Source organism: Prionailurus viverrinus, chromosome C2 (genome assembly GCF_022837055.1).
Source record: "Prionailurus viverrinus isolate Anna chromosome C2, UM_Priviv_1.0, whole genome shotgun sequence".
Lineage (NCBI taxonomy): Eukaryota > Metazoa > Chordata > Mammalia > Carnivora > Felidae > Prionailurus > Prionailurus viverrinus.
The window spans coordinates 50544032-50563114 of NC_062569.1; the positions used below are offsets into that span (position 1 = coordinate 50544032).

Here is a 19083-nt window from a genome sequence, read left to right on the forward strand (position 1 = left end):
AGCCCGTCTCTGCCTAGACTTCTGTTAAGCTTTTAGATCTCCATATTGAATTAATCATTCTACACGGCACCAGTGGGAGAAATTCCACCTTGACCCCATCAGACTGATGTGTCACACTTGCACCCTCCTCTGTCAGGATTGGTGGTCCTTGTCATCTTGTCCCAGAAAATGAGACTGCTGACGCTCTTTTTTATTTCACCCGTTTTTTCTTCCTACTAAGCTATTTTCGCTACAGTCATTTACTGCCACTGGGATTTTTGCACAAGGTTAATAGTACTAATAAAATGAAGGGCAAAGCACCAAAGAGCGAACCTTGAAAGAATAGTCTGTAACCCTTTATTTGGTCAGGGCTAAAAACTCTGCAAGACATTACAGCCTTGAGTTTGGGGTGAAGGCCACTTTCAACCTTCTTTGCTGAATTGTTCTTCACTCTCTGGGCCCTGCACTTTAATGTCATACTGGGATCTTGTAGAAGGAGTGAGTCCATTCCAGTGATGTCCCAACTGCTGCCTGGACGTTTTTTACTCCAGCTGCCATCACAGTCACATGGGAGATTTTGAAAAATACCTGTGCCTGGGCTCTTCCTCAGACCAAGTAAATCAGACTCTCTGGGGTGTAGCAGGGCATGAGCTTCCAAGTGGTTCTATTAATTGGGCCAGTGTTGAGAATCACTGACCTGGACAAGGAGCTCTAAACTCTGCTTCTGAACAGTTGAGGGGGCAACCCTGGCTCACCGGCTGAGTTACTTGTTCATCACATGGCTGGGTTTAAGAGGGAAGCTTTGAAGGGCACCTGGGTGGCTCAGTCAGTTAAGTGGCCAACTTCAGCTCAGGTCATGATCTTACAGTTCGTGGGTTCAAGCCCCGCGTCAGGCTCTGTGCTGACAGCTCGGAGCCTGGAGCCTGCTTCAGACTCTGTGTCACCCTCTCTCTCTGCCCCTCCCCTGCTCATGTCCAGTCTCTCTGTCTCTCAAAAATGAATAAACTTTTTATTTTTTTTATGAAAAAAATCTTTTTTAAACATTTATTTATTATTGAGAGACAGAGCATGAGCAGGAGAGGAGCCGAGAGACGGGGAGACACAGAATGTGATGCAGGCTCCATGCTCTGAGCTGTCAGCACAGAGCCTGACGCGGGGCTCAAACTCACAAACTGTGAGATCATGACCTGAGCCGAAGTTGGACACTTAACTGACTGAGCCACGCAGGTGCCCCAAATGAATAAACTTTTTATTAAAAAAAAATTTTTTTAACATTTATTTATTTTTGAGACAGAGAGAGACAGAGCATGAACGGGGGAGGGTCAGAGAGAGAGGGAGACACAGAATCTGAAACAGGCTCCAGGCGGTCAGCACAGAGCCCGACGCGGGGCTCGAACTCACGGACCGCGAGATCGTGACCTGAGCTGAAGTTAGACGCCCAACCGACTGAGCCACCCAGGCGCCCCTGAATAAACTTTAAAAAAAAAAAATTAAGATGGAAGCTTTGAGCACCTGAGAAATTTCACTTCCGAGGCAGTGTGCAAGAGGCACAGCCCTAGAGGAGGCAATTTTGGTGTCCAGTTGAAAGAAGCAAATGCCAGGTGTGGAGTTTGTTTTTCATTTAGCTTTGGCCTCCAATTAAAATTCAAAAATTCTGTGGCATTTTTGAATGTTTTAGTCTATCCACCACTCTCCATGGGTCGCTTCAGAATAATCCAAAATAAATAATAAGTTTTCCTAAGCTTTGTTAAGGTGGGTATACTGTTAGAGTTGATACATTCCAATGTTGACTTAGCCTTTTGCTGTGGTCTCTGGAAAAGTCATTTATCTTCTTATGGAACTTTTGGTGCTTTATATAGTACCTCTTTGGAAGATAAGAAGGGAAGTAACATTTAGTGAGCATCCTTTGTATGTGTAGTACTGTACTAAACACTTGATACATGCTGTTGAAATCATTTAGAGCATGGGCTGTGGAGCCAGAGTGCCTGGGCTTACATCCTGGCTGAGCTACTCCCAACAAATACACTCAAGAGCCCAGAGTGGTCCTGAGTTTCAAGTGACGTGACGTCTATAAAGTGTGTAGCACAATGGCTGGCACAATGCGAGTTCTCGAAAAAGCATTGGCTGGCTTTATCATCGTCTCACAGAATTCTCACAGCGATCCTGGAGTGGGTGTCATCCTTCGTTTTAGAGATGATCAAAGTCTTCAAAGTCAACCTATTTATCCATGGACACATTTTAGGATTGTTGCAAATTAAGAGAAATAATTTCAGGACTTGAGAGAGAGTTAACCTGCAAAAGTGAGCTCTGTTCTGGGGAGAGGATGGACAATGATGAATAAGACGGACAGACTCCCTCTCTTTGTGGAGAGTGGGCAGAGCTCTCTGTTGACCTTCAGGACCCATGAGGCACTGTATGTACCAGATCTTCTGGTAGCACATTCTTCACCACGATTATGTATTCTTTCCTAGTTAATAGACAGCTCTAGTCCCTCATAGGGAGTAGCCCCTAAGGGTCTTGACTAATCACAAAATGCTCAAAGATGGAGAGTCACCAGGTGGATATTTTTTGCTACCTCAGGAGTTTCTTCTGGGAAGACTCTCCCTTGTTTTCTGAAACCAGGGCCCCTGGTGCTAGCGTAGCAGAAGGAGTAACAAGAGGCTATCAGTGCTTTAAGAGGGCAAATACAGGTGTTATTCTACGATGAGTCCCAGATCCATGGCAACCTCCAAGACCCCTTCTGGAATGTTCGTTCATTCTTTCTTTTCTTCTCTTTTCTTTTCTTTTCTTTTTTTTCTTTTCTTCTCTTCTCTTCTCTTCTCTTCTCTTTCATTTTATGTAGTTTAATTTACATCCAAGTTAGTTAGCAATGATTTCAGGAGTAGATTCCATAATGCCCCTTATTTATTTAGACCATCCCTCCTCCTACAACCCCTCCAGAAACCCTTTGTTTATTCTCTGTATTTAACAGTTTTTTATGTTTTGTCCCCCTCCGTGTTTTGTATCATTTTTGCTTCCCTTCCCTTATGTTCATCTGTTTTGTATCTTAACTTCCTCATATGAGTGAAGTCATGTATTTGTCTTTCTCTGACTAATTTCGCTTCGCATAATACCCTCCAGTTCCATCTATGTAGTTGTGAATGATAAGATTTCATTCTTTTTTTTTCTACTTCATTTATTTTATTTTTGTTTTTTACTTTTTTAATTTTATTTTTATTTTTTTAAATTTACATCCAAATTAGTTAGCATATAGTGCAACAATGATTTCAGGAGTACATTCCTTAATGCCCCTTACCATTTAGCCCAACCCCCCTCCCACAAACCCTCCAGTAACCCTCTGTTTGTTCTCCATATTTATGAGTCTCTTCTGTTTTGTCCCCCTCCCTGTTTTTATATTATTGTTGTTTCCCTTCCCTTATGTTCATCTGTTTTGTCTCTTAAAGTCCTCATATCAGTGAAATCTTATGATTTTTGTCTTTCTCTGATTAACATCACTTATCATAATACCCTCCAGTTCCATCCACGTAGTTGCAAATGGCAAGATTTCATTCTTTTTGATTGTCAAGTAATACTCCATTGTGTGTGTGTGTGTGTGTGTGTGTGTGTGTGTGTGTGTGTGTGTGTGTATTTACCACATTTTCTTTATCCATTCAGCCATTGATGGACATTTGGGCTCTTTCCATACTTTGGCTATTGTGGATAGTGCTGCTATAAACACGGGGGTGCATGTGTCCCTTTGAAACAGCACACCTGTATCCTGTGGATACATGCCTAGTAGTGCAATTGCTGGGTCGTAGGGTAGTTCTATTTTTAGTTTTTTGAGGAACCTCCATACTGTTTTCTGGAGTGGCTGTACCAGCTTGCATTCCCACCAACAATGCAAAAGAGATCCTCTTTCTCCGTATCCTCGCCAACATCTGTTGTTGCCTGAGTTGCTAATGTTAGCCATTCTGACAGGTATAAGGTGGTATCTCATTGTGACTTTGATTTGTATTTCCCTGATGATGAGTGATGTTGAGCATTTTTTCATGTGTCAGTTGGCCATCTGGATGTCTTCCTTGGAGAAGTGTCGATTCATGTCTTTTGCCCATTTCTTCACTGGATTGTTTGTTTTTTGGGGATTGAGTTTGATAAGTTCTTTATAGATTTTGGATACTAACCCTTTATCTGATACGTCATTTGCAAATATCTTCTCCCATTCTGTCGGTTACCTTTTAGTTTTGCTGCTTGTTTCCTTCACTGTGCAGAAGGTTTTATTTTGATGAGGTCCCAGTAGTTCATTTTTGCTTTTGTTTCCCTTGCCTCCAGAGACGTGTTGAGTAAGAAGTTGCTGTGGCCAAGATCAAAGAGGTTTTTGCCTGCTTTCTCCTCGAGGATTTTGATGACTTCCTGTCTTACATTTAGGTCTTTCATCCATCTTGAGTTTATTTTTGTGTGTGGTGTAAGAAAGTGGTCCAGGTTCATACTTCTGCATGTCACTGTCTAGTTTTCCCAGCACCACTTGCTGAAGAGACTGTCTTTATTCCATTGGATATTCTTTCCTGCTTTGTTAAAGATTAGTTGGCCATACGTTTGTGGGTTCATTTCTGGGTTCTCTATTCTGTTCCATTGATCTGAGTGTCCGTTCTTGTGCCAGTACCATACTGTCTTGATGATTGCAGCTTTGTAGTATAGCTTCAAGTCTGGGATTGTGATGCCTCCTGCTTTGGTTTTCTTTTTTAATATTGGTTTGGCTATTTGGGGTCTTTTCTGGTTCCACACAAATTTCAGGATTATTTGTTCTAGCTCTGTGAAGAATGCTGGTGTTACTTGATAGGGATTGCATTGAATGTGTAGATTGCTTTGGGTAGTATTGACATTTTAACAATATTTGTTCTAGATTTCATTCTTTTTGATTGCCAAGTAATACTCCATTGTATATATATACCATGTCTTCTTAATCCATTTATCTATCAATGGACATTTGGGCTCTTTCCATACTTTGACTATTGTTGATAGCACCGCTATAAACATTGGGGTGCATGTGCCCCTTCAAAACAGCACACCTATATCCCTTGGATAAATACCTAGTAGGGCAATTGCTGGGTCATAGGGTATTTCTATTTTTAATTTTTTGAGGAACCTCCATACTGTTTTCCAGAGTGGCTGCACTAGTTTGCATGGAATGTTCTTTCATTGTATCTGCTAATGTACTAGTTGGTGGATACACAGATTACTAACTCATAAGGGCCATAGATGGAGTCATATAGACTAATTTGTTTCCAAGCAATGAATTAATGAAAAGAAGATCAGCAGGCAATAAAAAATGTATTGAACATTACTTCTATGCTGATCATTTCTTATCTGCTGTTCTTGAATTCATTCATTCATAAAACACTAAGTCCCTCCTATGTACCAGGTTTTATATAGTCTCTGGGGAGATAAGATTATGCTAAGATGTTAGTAGTTTTGAAAATGTCTCAAGAAGGCCTGTCTTCTGTTTTTGAGAATAATCCAAAATATTATTGACACAGAAATATCACTTTTGTATTCTTTGATGTCTGTGGTTACCTAAATTTATATATATATTTTTTTAAATGTTTATTTTCGAGAGAGAGAGAGAGAGAGAGAGAGAGAGCAGGGGAGGGGCAGAGAGAGAGGGAGACAGAATCGGAAGCAGGCTCCAGGCTCTGAGCTGTCAGCACAGAGCCTGACGTGGGTCTTGAAATCGTGAACTGTGAGATCATGACCTGAGCCAGAGTCGGACGCTTAACCAACTAAACCACGCAGGCACCCCTATAGATATATTTTCATACAGTACCTTAGGGAGTTTCCTTCCATTCCTGTAAAATTGGGACTATGTGGTTATAGTGCCATCACCTCAATGCCAAAGCCTGGCTGGGAACATCAGTGTCCAAATCAGGCTTCCAGGAGCTGTTCTGGGCTTCTCTCATATCCTAATTACTTTTTCACTATAGCATAATATACCATTTCAAAGGAGAATGACTCTATTAGAGTTTGGATTGAATGGGATCTCCTGAAGATTATAAATATATCAACATGCTTTTGATTTATTGCTTCCTTTTCTTCTTTAACATGATAAATTTCCATACATAATTTCTGAAAAGGGAAGGCCTGTGCCACTTAGTTAGAAGTAATGCATTAAAAAACACTCATGTATAGCTCTATGGAAGATGCAAAAATACCCCATCCACTCAATACAGCTATGAGTTTCCCATTAGGAAAAGGATGTTACAGATTGAAAAAAAAAAAAAAAAAAAAAAAGAACAAAGCTGAAATCATTAACAGTTGGTAGCAATCAGAGATAGATAAAATAAGCTAATTTTTATATCTAAAATCATAAATCTACAGGGAAATGAGAACTGAGTTAATTTGAGTGTAACAAGATTGGGGACTTTTTAATCTTTAGGTTTTTGCTAAATTATTCCTTACATATTTCCTCAGTTTTAATTTCTCTGTATTTCAAAAACTTCTTAGTCGAAAAATGTGTGAATCGTTTTGTATTCCTACTTTCATTAGTAATACTTAATACTATAAACTCATTTAATACTATAAAATCATTAAGCTCAGACTCCAACAGGAAAAATTTGAAGACTATCACAAAGTGTTTTTCATTCCTTATTACAACGTATTACCCTTATCTTCTTTTCACTAAAAGTTTCTTTGCCTTGCCATGGAATTAACATTTATCTCCTAGCATATCCTGATAGTCCTATGAACATACCCCATAGTTTTTATGTACAGACACAACAGAGTTATTCAAAACTTTTACTGTTTGGAGAGACGAGAACTCACTGAACCTTCGAAAAAACTATACCCCTGCACAAATATAAAAAGATTAGACATAAATTTTTCAGAGATAAAAGAAAGCATAAAGGAGGATACAACTTTCAGACTTCTTGACAATGTTGTTTTCTAGACAGTTCTCATTTATAGTTAACTTCTGTGGAAAGGCAAAAGATAAAAAATAAATTAAAAATATATTTGAACGGGAGCATCTTGGTGGCCCAGTCAGTTAGGCTTCCAATTCTTGGTTTCTGCTCAGGTCATGATCTCATGGTTTTGTGAGTTCGAGCCCCATGTGGGGCTCCACGCGGACAGTGTAGAGCCTACTGGAGATTCTTTCTCTCCCTCTCTGTCTGCTCCTCCCCAACTCACACTGTCTCTGTCTCTCTCAAAAATAAATATAAATTAATAAATAAATAAAAATAAAAAATTAAAAAAATATATAAATATACATATATAAGCATATATATGTATATATATACATATATAAGTACATATATATACACACATATACACACACTATATATATATATATACACACACACACACACACACACACACACACACACACACACATATATATTTGAATGTATACTATGTTCCAGGCCCTGTGAATTCACAGAAAAAAAAAAAAATTAAAAAAAAGGACTTTGAATCTTAATAGCAGATCCCATTTTTATTTATTTATTTATTTTTTAATTTTTTTTTCAACGTTTATTTATTTTTGGAACAGAGAGAGACAGAGCATGAACGGGGGAGGGGCAGAGAGAGAGGGAGACACAGAATCGGAAACAGGCTCCAGGCTCTGAGCCATCAGCCCAGAGCCCGACGCGGGGCTCGAACTCACGGACCGCGAGATCGAGACCTGGCTGAAGCCGGACGCTTAACCGACTGCGCCACCCAGGCTCCCCATTAGCAGATCCCATTTTTAAAGAAGATATTGGGAATACTTTAATTTGTTGAAAAACAAAACCCAGCAATTGCCATTTAACCCTGGTGTCCCATAGTAGTTATCTGATTTTATTCTAATACTGTGTTATTTCACCTACATTCACTATTCTGTACATTTCTTATAGGAGTTCTTCCAAAGAACCAAAATGAATAAAGCATCTGAATGATGCTTGGTGGTTATAAGCACCCTGGAAACTTCACTGTAAGAAATAATTTTCAGCATGTAATTATCAGTACATGAAAATATGAGGAATTTTAACCGAGAAACTTAATACAAAATACTAACAAAATATGAACACAGCCTCTTTTTCATGTTCAGGAAGTAGGAAGAGCTATAATTTGGTGAAACCCTTGTTTATGAATGGATTTCCCAGGGAAGTAATAATGATTTTTAAAAAATGCTTCCGGTTATAAAAGTTTTAATATTCATTTCAATAGTGTGGGCCCAAAATTAAAACACACGGGGAAAAAAAATCATCTGAGAATCTTTTTGGCTTCATTTTAACTTTTCATAATAGGCTCAAGGTGCAGGAGTCCTAGCTCCATAAGGAAGTTAAAGGGGCTTAAGCCATGGATTTAAATTACCATGTATTACTAATTCTAACCCCTAAATGTGGGGGAGGGATTATTGTTTTCGGGTGGAAGACTGAGAGCAGTGAAATGTCATTCACAAGAGCCCCATTTGAGTAGTGTCAACCCCACAATTCTGCTTTATAATGCAAAACTGTCTCTTCTAATCTCCATACCCGCTCCCCCCCCCCCCCCCCCCATCCAATACTTCCATCACTACTTCCTTGTCTTTAAACTTACTGAGCAGATTCATGGGAAAACAAAACGAAATGGTTGCAGGCAGATTTGCCCTGAAACAAATCTTAAAACAAAACGGAGCTGGCGGCATCCCTGCACAATGAAGTACATAAGACTTTTTAAATCAAAGAAAGAAGGAAAATATCAAATATCTGTACGTTCTCAATAAGGATCATGAAGAAGCTTACATCAGTCCCAGCCATTTAACCCTCAAAACATCAAGCCTATGTGCAGGCATTAGACGAGGTCCAGGGTCCAACTCCCCACAGGTTTTCTGGGAGGCCAGACACCCCCACCCCAGCCTTGCATAATCCAAGACTGACTCCCCTTTGCCACTGCCTTGCCCACTGGTATCCCGTGCCCCAGAATTCCTTCAATGACAGGCACATGTCATTATTGCTCAGCCCTTAGCCTTGGCTCTGGGGTTCTTAAGGGTTTGAGAGCTTAAAGCCCAGGATGGTTCTGTGCATGAGGTCTTATGGGAAGTCAAGCTAAACGTGTCCTGAGGTTGAGTTGAGAGAATCTGCGAGCATGGAGGTGGCTCAGAAGATTGGGGGCAAGTGTATGCCATTCTTACACCACAGATGAGGCAATCTGGGGGCAGAAACTGGTTTAAAGCTCATCAGAAGGAAGGTTCAGTGGAGGAGGCATTTGGCAGAGGGAAAACATAGGAAGTTTCATGAAAGAAGGTGTTGTTACAAGCACTTCCAGCAGCCACTATGCATACCACTTATCTGGAGCAGAGTAGCGGGGTTGTAGGGGAGGCATCATTACCAGAAAGCAGCCCGGGGCTGGGAGAGACCATGGCCTTGGAGGCCCCACCACTGACCAACCGTGGAAAGACACTTCTCTATCATTTCACCTCCTCATCTATAAAATATGTGGAACTCTTCAGATCTTCCAGAGTTGCCTGTAGATGGGAATCCTACTCCCCATTCACGATAAGGAACCTGTCTGAAAGCCCACTTTTATTCCACATGGTCTTTGCCCCTTCCTTACCTAGTTTCATTGCTATTTCAAGTTCTTTTATTGAAGTGCAGGTGTGAAAGCAGCCCCCTCAACCTCCCCCTTCCCCAGAGCTGGAGTGGTATTACTGGTTCTTGCAAGAAGAAGTAATCAAAGTAAAAAAGAAAAGGCTACGTTGTTATCGTATTTGTTAACTCAGGCCAGATGCTCATTAGCAATACACTAGAAGCCAAAAATGAAAAACCAGGCTGCAGCTTGGATCCAAAAATAAGGGCCAGGCTCTGTGGAAAACATCAACAGATGCAAACCAGAACAGGGAAGAACGTTTTGTCTGCACCATTTGAAAAAGATAGAACCTTCAGCTGTGTCCCAGGCCCCCAGACATAGACCCGTGTCTAGTTTATCTGTAGGGGCCACACAGGTATGAAGAAAAGGAGGAGATACTAATATCTCAGTATGAGAAGCGTCGAGCACTGGGGTCCTCAACCCTGGCTGCAACTGGAGTCACCAGAGGATCTTTTAAACATTCTGATGCCAAGGTCCTGTTCCCAGAGATTCTGATGTAACTGGTCTGGTGAGGGACCATAAAAAAGTCACCCTGTAAAGCTCCCCAAGCTATACAGATGTGCAGCCAGAGCCGAAGACCACGACCCCTCATCCACGGTAGCGAATGGGGGAAACGACCAACACGCTGCACGCAGTCTTGGGTTGGAGACCCTTTCTCACTAGGGCTGGAATGCACATGCTTCCAAAATGTTTACTTACTGATTCAACAGATGATTATTAAGTACCTACTGTGTGCAGCCTCCACTTCAATGGCTAGGGTTAAAAATTTTAAATTAAACTCGGTCCTTGCCCTCAGGACAGTTGATGGGGAAGTCGCATGAGAAAAGAAAGTATGTAACTGCAAAACAATGTGGTCAGTACAGTAAGAGCGGTTTGTTCAGAGTGGTAGGGGGAGAGTGAATGGGGTGACTCCCCTCAAAGTCCAGCCACAGAATCGTGAAATTAGAGACGAAGGAAGCCCGAGGTCCCCAATTTTCTGCAAGGAAACGAGAAATCAAGAGGTTGGGACATTCTCAGGAACACAGAATTAATGGAACAAGATCTAAAATACTCATTCTGACTCACCGGAGGAAGTGTTAGGGAACTGCGTCTTGCAGCACTGAATTCTGAGGCTGAAGAATAAGCAGGATTGGGGCACAAGGACATGGGAGAGGGTTCCGTTCTCCAGAGACTCAGCCTGAAGCTCAGACAGGAAAGGGCCTGCAGGGTCATTCTCCGGACCTGATCTCAGGCGGTGGCCAACAGCTGAGTGCCCCCTCCTCCAAGTCAGCACTGGTCCTGGGCTCACATGATTTCTTGCTTTCCAGTGCAGGTTAGGGGGGATGCCCCTCCCTCCAGCTCCACATTTCTCTGGGAATCATTCTATTCAAATGAGATAGTAAACACATTAATTTTGCCCAGTGAGTTGTCTAAGTTCAATGAGATCTGGGTTTTGAACTTCTAACTTTAAACTTTTCAGCGATATAACAGATTCATAACTCCACACACCTCCAGATTAAACACCCTTTGACCGTTTGGTCAGCCTTGACTACCTAGAGTTGGCATGTGCTCTACTTGCAAAACAAGAATTGTTAAATCCATAATGAAATGTGTTGAATTGGTTCTCCATTCTCCCCTTCCTCTGACCTTGGTGTTGTCTTTAAAGTCTCATCTTCTCTCTGGGGCACCTGGGTGGCTCAGTCAGTTAAGCACCTGACTTCAGCTCAGGTCATGATCCCACAGTTGATGAGTTTGAGCCCCAAGTCAGGCTCTGTGCTCACAGCTCGGAGCCTGGAGCCTGCTTTGGTTTCTGTGTCTGCCTTTCTCTGCCCCTTCCCCAGCTCACACTCTGTCTCTCTCTTTCTCTCTTTCTCTCAAATAAATAAACATTAAAAATTTTTTTTAAAAAATAAAGTCTCACCTTCTCTCATACCCTACATCCTTTTGATCAGCCAATCCTATTGGCTGTCCTTCAAAGTCTATCCAAAATTCAAGTACTTCTCCCATCCTTGCTACTACTACCACCTCAGACCCACAACCATTGTCCTGTCTCACCTGGATTTTCACAACAGCCTTCCAGCTGGTGCTTGTGTTTCAGACTTAGCCTCAGAGCTGTGACCTCCCTACCACAGATGTTCCACTTTGAGAAGGGTCAGACTGTGTCACTTCTCTGTTGGTATTGGCCTGTCCAGGGTCCTTCCTAAGACTGACATGACCCCACGTGATCTGTTCTCTCTGACTTCTCGGACCTTACTTTTTCTTCTCTGACCATACTGGCCTCCTCACTGACCTCGAAAAGGCAAGCGAGCCCCCTTCTCCATTATTCACCCTGAGACCGGAACGCTGCCTTCAGACGGCTGCACGGTGAGCTCATCCACTTTCTTTGCATCTTTTCTCCAAAATCACTTTCTTTGCGAACTTTATCAGACTACCCTATCTAAAATCTCAAGGCTCACCCCCTGACATTTCATATACCGCATCCCTGCCTTATAAAAATGACTGTCTTTAACGGTCGTCAGTAAACACTATGTATTTTATGTTTTATTGCCTTATAAAATTAACATTCATAAATAAGTACTGCATATTTATTTTTTCTTATTATTTTGTCTTTCCTCATAAATCTACTCCAGAAGTAATTTTTAGTTTTGTTCACTGTTGCATACTGATCATTTAGGTATAATGCCTTCCACATGGTATACTCAATAAATACTAGCTGAATGAGAGAGAACAGAAAAATTACCTGTGACATAATAAATATTACAATTGCATTTATAGATTCCTTTCCTGATAGTTATAAAAAAAAATCCAGGCCATAAGCAGGTCAAACTGCAATATAGAAAAGGAGGTCACCAAATCTATAACCTTAAAGTGACTCAAACGCAAATTGAGGGACATTCTACAAGTACTTGATTGGGACTCTTGAGAAACATCAAGGTCGTGAAAGACAAGGGAAGACTCAAGAGCTGTCACAGATCAGAGGAGACCAAGGAGACGTGATGCCTAAATGCAATGCTGGATCCTGTGTAGGACGCTGGGACAGAAATAGACACTGAACTTCAGAAAGGGTCTACAATTTAACTGTACCAATGTTAATATCCTGCTTGTAATGAGGGCACTAGGATGATGTATATTTTAAAGGGAGGTAGCCTACTTGAAAACATTATTACATTCTAAATGTCGAAATATCTCTGCCTACTCAAGCAAGGAGGTTATTTAAATGATAAACATGTTTCCTGAATGAATAACAAGCAATTACCCTGTAAACCACCAGCAAAGCAACCAAGTAACCAAGATAGGGTGTGTGTGTGGTTATGTGTGTGCATGCATACATGTGCAAAGGAAGTTTTCTTTTCTTTTTTTTTTACAGTTCAGTAATTTTTCTATGCCATCATAGCTGTATGCTCCGGATACAAACAGATTTTCAAAGCATATGTTCCTTGATGTATCAAGGAGTTTCATCAGAAGACATAATAACAGTTCAAAGTTCTCTTTATACTCTGCTTGTAAAAGGTTAGAAATAACAAGTGTCAGTTTAGTAAAATTATCTTCTAAGTAACATCCCACTAATTTAAGATTTCACAGTGAAGTAATCATACACCATTCTAGGTCTCGAGAAGGCATGTTCTCATTAGAAGCAGAAAAATGATTAAGAAACTTGTCACAGAGGGTTTCTGAGAATGACATTAACTAATAAACCACCTTATATTTTCTGGAGAGGAGCAGTAAAGAATAAAATCGTACAAGCAGCATTCTCCTGTCTGAAGGATGCTGCTTGATAGCTCCCCATCAGAAAGGAATTCACCCTATTGGTAAGTGGTAGGTCTTCATTGGGGGTGGCTGGTGAACTCTGCCTGCACTGGGTCACCCCCTCCTCACTGGAGGCCCTGCAGCCAGGGAGAATGGCCTTCCCTTGCCCTTCTCCGGGAGGGGGCCTGGCTAGCTGGGCTCCTGGGGTCAGGGAGAAATCTATCAATCACCCAAGGACTAGAAGAGCTGTTGACAAGCATTACTCATGTTTCTGTAAGTCAAAACAAACATGTTTGTTTGGTGGGAAACTATCCCAGTATTTTTGTGGATTACCAGCAAAGAGGCAATTACATCCAATTTCACCAAAACTTACTGACCATCCTCTAAGGACTGACTCACTTCTTCTGTTCTAGGGCTGTGGACATAAGATGAATGGAATAAAATCCTAACCCTCAGATAGCTTACTTCCTTGTAAAAGATGTAGAAGTTTGTCAGCAAATAACTATAAGATAAATGGGTAGGGAATGTCTGAAGGACCAGAGAGGTAGCATACCTGAACTAAGTAAGCTGAATATAAGAATAACCAAGTCCCCGAAATAGAACCAAACTCTGTTTTTGCTAAGTTATAGTGTAGGCATGTAACTGAGTGTAAATATATATGTGATGCCCATATTCTACTTATATTAAGATGTTTTAACTAACTGAAAAAGAAAAACATTTATTGCTATTTTTTTTCATAATTCATTACTGCTTTGATTTGAAATCGGAAGCGTGACACCTACTTCTTCTGAACCAAAATGTCAATCAGACCCTATACCTTTTCACCATGATATATAGAATGTAGCCTTAAATACTTCAACTGGGAGTGGTAGGTAGTTGTTTTCAGATTTATTTTGGAATAAAGCTTCTTCTAAACATAGGCTCTCCCAATATGGATCGCATCTTTGTAAATGATGGTTACCAGTAAGGTGATCTCCAAGATGTGTGTGCAATCCCAGTTTTCAACATTATCATATTCAGTCTTCAGTACCATTTTGTACTATTGCTCGAGAATTTTAAATGACAGCCCTTCATTTGTACTATCAAAAATTAACCAAGGAAGGTAAGCTGAATAATGGTGGTTTCTTTTCATAAAGTTTGTAAGCCAGTATTCAATGGCCCAGTTGTGGAAAATGAATTTCAAGCTATTATTTTCATTTCTGGAAACTGATTTCAACATGGGCAAGTGGACCACATTATTCCTAAACAAATGAATTTCCCAAAGACTCTTACGTGATCGGGACTGAGAGAAACAAACGAGACCTTTGTACAAATACTTGCAAATAGCCCTGTAGAGAAATATTCAAAAGGTGTAAATGGGTTGTAATATCAGTAAGAAGCTTGCAACTTTGGGCCAGTCTTTGCTGCTGAGTGGAGCTAGGACTTTTCCCTCTGATGACATGAACAGTTACAAGAAATCTCTTTCAGTTTCACAGCACAAGTAAGCCAGCAAATTTATCAACCCAACACTGACCTGATTTTGCTCAAAGATACAGAAGACTAGCTAATCCGTGGTACTAATTACTTGTCCCATTTCAGCTTTGTAGCCCAAAGCAATTCCTAATGAGTGCTGAAATTAATGGACTTATGTATAGTGCCCTTACAAAATAGTGCCACCTCCAGTCTGTTGCTTGAAGATCCAACATCAGCCCTCCCCTCTGCGGGAGCCTCATCTTGCGGTAACACTCATAGCTGGGAATAGTGTGTTCTACCTCCATTGGTCTGAGACCTTTCTCAGTACCACAGAAGCCATTTCCCGATGTTTTGCCTTTCAGGGACTCCTTGTCTAAAAGTTCTCAGACCCCTCCAAAATTCTCCCCGCATCACAAATAAATACAGCTAAAGGTCTGCTCTTACACCCACGTTCTCATTTGCTACAGTAGAAAGTACCACCAGTGACTGAACTTACCCTGAAAGTTCTCAACCCTAGTTTGAACATGCTGAGCTACAATGTTTCTGGTTACACTAACGTTTGCAAACGCTTGTTTATGCTCTGGACTTCTGCTGCATTCAAAAGAAACTCTTATAAAAGCATTTGTCTGTAAAAAGGTTTTGATGCCCAGGCGATTTTTTTCTTTAATAGAGAATTACATTTCACAGGAGATCGCTTATTTTCTTCTTGTTGGAAAACACACGCGACCGTTTCTTCAATCCATTAAGTTTTTCAGCGCCCATCTTTTCTGTGCACCCGTCATGGCTGGTTTTATTATGGTGCCTTAAGTTGTAATTTTTCTGGGCGCACAGTCTCTGTTTGGATATTCTTCGCATCCAACCCCTCCAACCCCCACAAAAAGTGCGCTCCTATCTTTCTTTTTTTATACTCAACTCTCTTTTTTAGAAGATGCACAAGCTCATCTTTTTCTTAATTTTACAGTAAGAAAAATAGCAGTAAATGTGTAGTAGTAAATAACTGCTATTTGATTCCAATGTTGGATGCAAAGGAAGGTGTGTGGGTGCTCGCTACCTAGGGAGGGCATAACTCTTACACAGAGGGCACTGTTCAGGGCATGTCTGCCTTGTGGGGACACTAGTCTTCTGTGGTTCAGAGAAGCTGGAAATCAGACATTTTAAAGGAAAATTTCCTAATTATTTAAATAATGGTACCTTATTCAAAATGTATTAAAATACCAAGCAGGTCGACATTGTTCTAGCCAGACACAACAAGTCTGCAAGCATTTGGAACCTCCGGGGATGGAGGGTGGGACAGGAAAATAATTCATAGTCCCTGAGAACAAAGAAGAGAAAAGGTCCGATGATATCGGCGTGTTTCTGTGGAGTGTGGAATCCAAATGCGGTAATTAATTCGGAAGTATTCTCATGAGGCCGCGCGATGCAGTGAAAAGGATACCCTTCTTGAAGCCAGGCCTGTCTGGGGAGTCCTGCATATTTCACTTAATAGATTGACTGATGTTGGATTCCTTATCTGGAAGTAGGGATGATAAAACTGTCTTGGAAGCTTATGAAATGATCAGAGATCAAAGTATACACGTTTCTCGGATTCCTGTGACCATTTGTGAGGTGTGAGCATGGGGGCTCTCGCTGTTAGGAAATGCAGAACCAAAGATTTCAGACACATGTCTTTGTATGCCCCACACATGCCACTTGTGCCCTGGCTCTCGCTCTTGCCCCCCTGCCTGTCTGCATCACGTCTCCTCACTCTGTGGAATGGCCCGCCACAGCTTGTCAGCACACACTGATGCTTCTGCCCTCTGGCTTTCCCCGGGAATGCCTGTTCCTTCCTTCATCATTCAGTAACCTCCCGTGCAGCTCAACCAAAATGTCACCTCTTCCAAGAAGTCTTTCTTGACTGCCACCTCCCACCAGTCTAGTAGAGCACTCCCTCCCTTCCTGCCTTGTGTTCGCCTGGGTTTAGCCTTGTGCTATTGTCAACTGTGAGCTCCTGAGAGGGAGGAACTAGGTCGATCATCTCACCGTCCCCAGCATTTGGGTGCAATGCCTTTGCCAGGCATGCAATTCGGGCTAAAGACAAAAAACGGATCAAAGAGGGAATGAATGGTTGCGGTGACTGTAGTCTGGTGTGGGGAGAGCCCACTAAGTCTGCTTCCCTCTTTTCATCTTTATTTATTTTTGAGAGAGAGAGAACGTGTGCAAGCAGGGAATGAACAGAGAGAGGGAGATGCAGAATCCCAAGCAGGCGTCAGGCTCCGAGCTGTCAGCACAGAGCCTGACACGGGGCTCGAGCTCACAGACCGTGAGATCATGACCTGAGCCAAAGTCAGAGCTTAACCAACTGAGCCACCCAGGTGCCCCCCTCTTGCTTTTAAATGCAGATCTTTGGCTGCTGATTATGCCTCTCTCGCCCTGCCTTCCCAGTCCTCACTCCAGCTCTTGACTCCATCCCCAAACCAATGGAGATTTCCACCCTGGAGTAACAGGCTCAAACAGAGAAGGTGCTTAAGTGTCACCTTTTGGGGCTTGAAAGCATGGAGAGGAAGGACATCTGAGAGGATTCCTTTGGAAAAGTAATAGGGAACACAAAACAGAGTCCTTTGTTGGGGGTAAAGAAGGGAAGAACCATAACGCAAGGTCTCACCTTTGTGTTCAGAAATGGTGGCCTCGTGTACCTTTTCCCTTGTGCCTTCTGAACTGGTGGCTTCCGCGACAATGCATGTGTAGCCAAAATGGGCTTGGTTGCCCTGCACTCTTGCACACTAGCCTTCATGGTCCCGTAGCAGAAGAAAAAGTGTTTTGTAGGACAGGGCTGCCATAGCATAGATGGGGCCTTTGGGTGAAGAAAGACAGCCCTTCCTCCAGAGGGATGCAGACCCCTGCTGGAGTATTTCCCAAGGGGAGGAGGGCGGCTGGACTTCATCCAGGAACCCCGTGTGCCCCTTATCCAGATACCTTTGTGAACAACCAACTGAAGTAGCCCTGTTGCAAGAAAAATTATATATAATATTATATAATATTAGAAAAATGTTCAGTACCTTGGATGGCTCAGTCAGTTACACATCTGACTCTTGGTTTTGGCTCAGGTCATGATCTCACGGTCCATGGGTTTGAGCCCCACAACGGGCTCCGTGCTGACGATGTGGAGCCCGCTTGGGATTCTCTCGCTCCTTCTCTCTCTCTCTGCCACTCCCCAGGTCGTTCTCTCTGTCTCTCTTAAAATAAATAAATAAGTAAATAATTTTTAAAGAGAAAAATGATTATAAATAATGTGCAAATATTTATTTTCTAGGAACATGGGTGACATTTGGAGGTCAAATTTCAGATGAGGTAAGTTACTTTTGGCTTCCATATTGCTGATCAAAGAAAATGTAAAGCTGTACAGTGGGAGTCTTCTTCCTGGGGTCCTGGCATTTTATAAGGATAATGTTTCAATCACGCGAAGTGGTTAAGACTGAATCAAAGATTATTTTCAGTTTTATCTCCTTGTATTTTTCACATTTAGACTATTAATAGCCCTTGGGGCTGTCTATCTATTATATGTGCAGGTTCAATTGTTAGAGAACAAACCAATTTTGAATTAATATTTAGTAGCTTTATGGAAAGATTTCATTGCTGGGGTGTGTGTGTGTGTGTGTGTGTGTGTGTGTGTGTGTGTGTTTTAGCTCCACCTACCATGACCAACTGGTTCTAGTTTGTAGGAACTTTGCCTTATTAGCATGGGACCTCTCAGTCCTGGACAAAAAAAGACAGTTGGTCACCCTGGCTTGGACAAGTTAATCCAACCTCTCTGAGCCTCAGTCCCTCTGATATAAAGTGGGATGATAAAGTTTACATTGGAGGTTTGTTGAAAGGACTAACCATGTTCCACATATGAGATGTTTATATAGCCCTTTGACTCGTAGGTAGCGGACACCCAATAATGGCAGCTGTAATAGTTTATTTACTGTAAAATTCCTTTCAATCTTGGTTTGTACGTTCAAAACAGGGCTTACCAAAGTGATATTCTTATCACCGCGTTTAAGGAATGTCTTTTTGGCACAAGTGAGTCATGCAGGCCTTGAACAGCAATAACCCCCCAAGGACACTGTCCTCAAGTCCCTCTGATCCTTTTTTGCCTGCCTGCGTACCACTGAGGAGTCTGGGATAGCATGTCTGAGTGGATACGCTCAGTGGGATCCAGCCCACTCTGCCACCAGATTTACTAACATTTACTAACAGTTGCCACATCCATAAACTGCAGGGGAGAGCCCCTACTCAGCAGGATTGTGATTAAGATTAATGAGACGATACCTGTGAAGTGTTCAGCCCGGTGCCTGGCCCCGAACCAGCTCTTTATAAAGGTAGTTCTTA

General features: G+C 41.8%; 1 protein-coding gene across 4 annotated transcripts in view; it reads left to right on the top strand.

The window, feature by feature from the left end:
• KCNAB1 (potassium voltage-gated channel subfamily A regulatory beta subunit 1) overlaps positions 1–19083 on the top strand; it is a 399759-nt gene that overhangs the window by 293411 nt on the left and 87265 nt on the right. For all 4 annotated transcript variants that reach the window (XM_047874454.1, XM_047874456.1, XM_047874455.1 and 1 more), the window contains exon 3: positions 18023–18060. In XM_047874454.1, coding sequence (XP_047730410.1) covers positions 18023–18060 — 38 coding nt within the window. The remainder of the gene's footprint in view (positions 1–18022; positions 18061–19083) is intronic.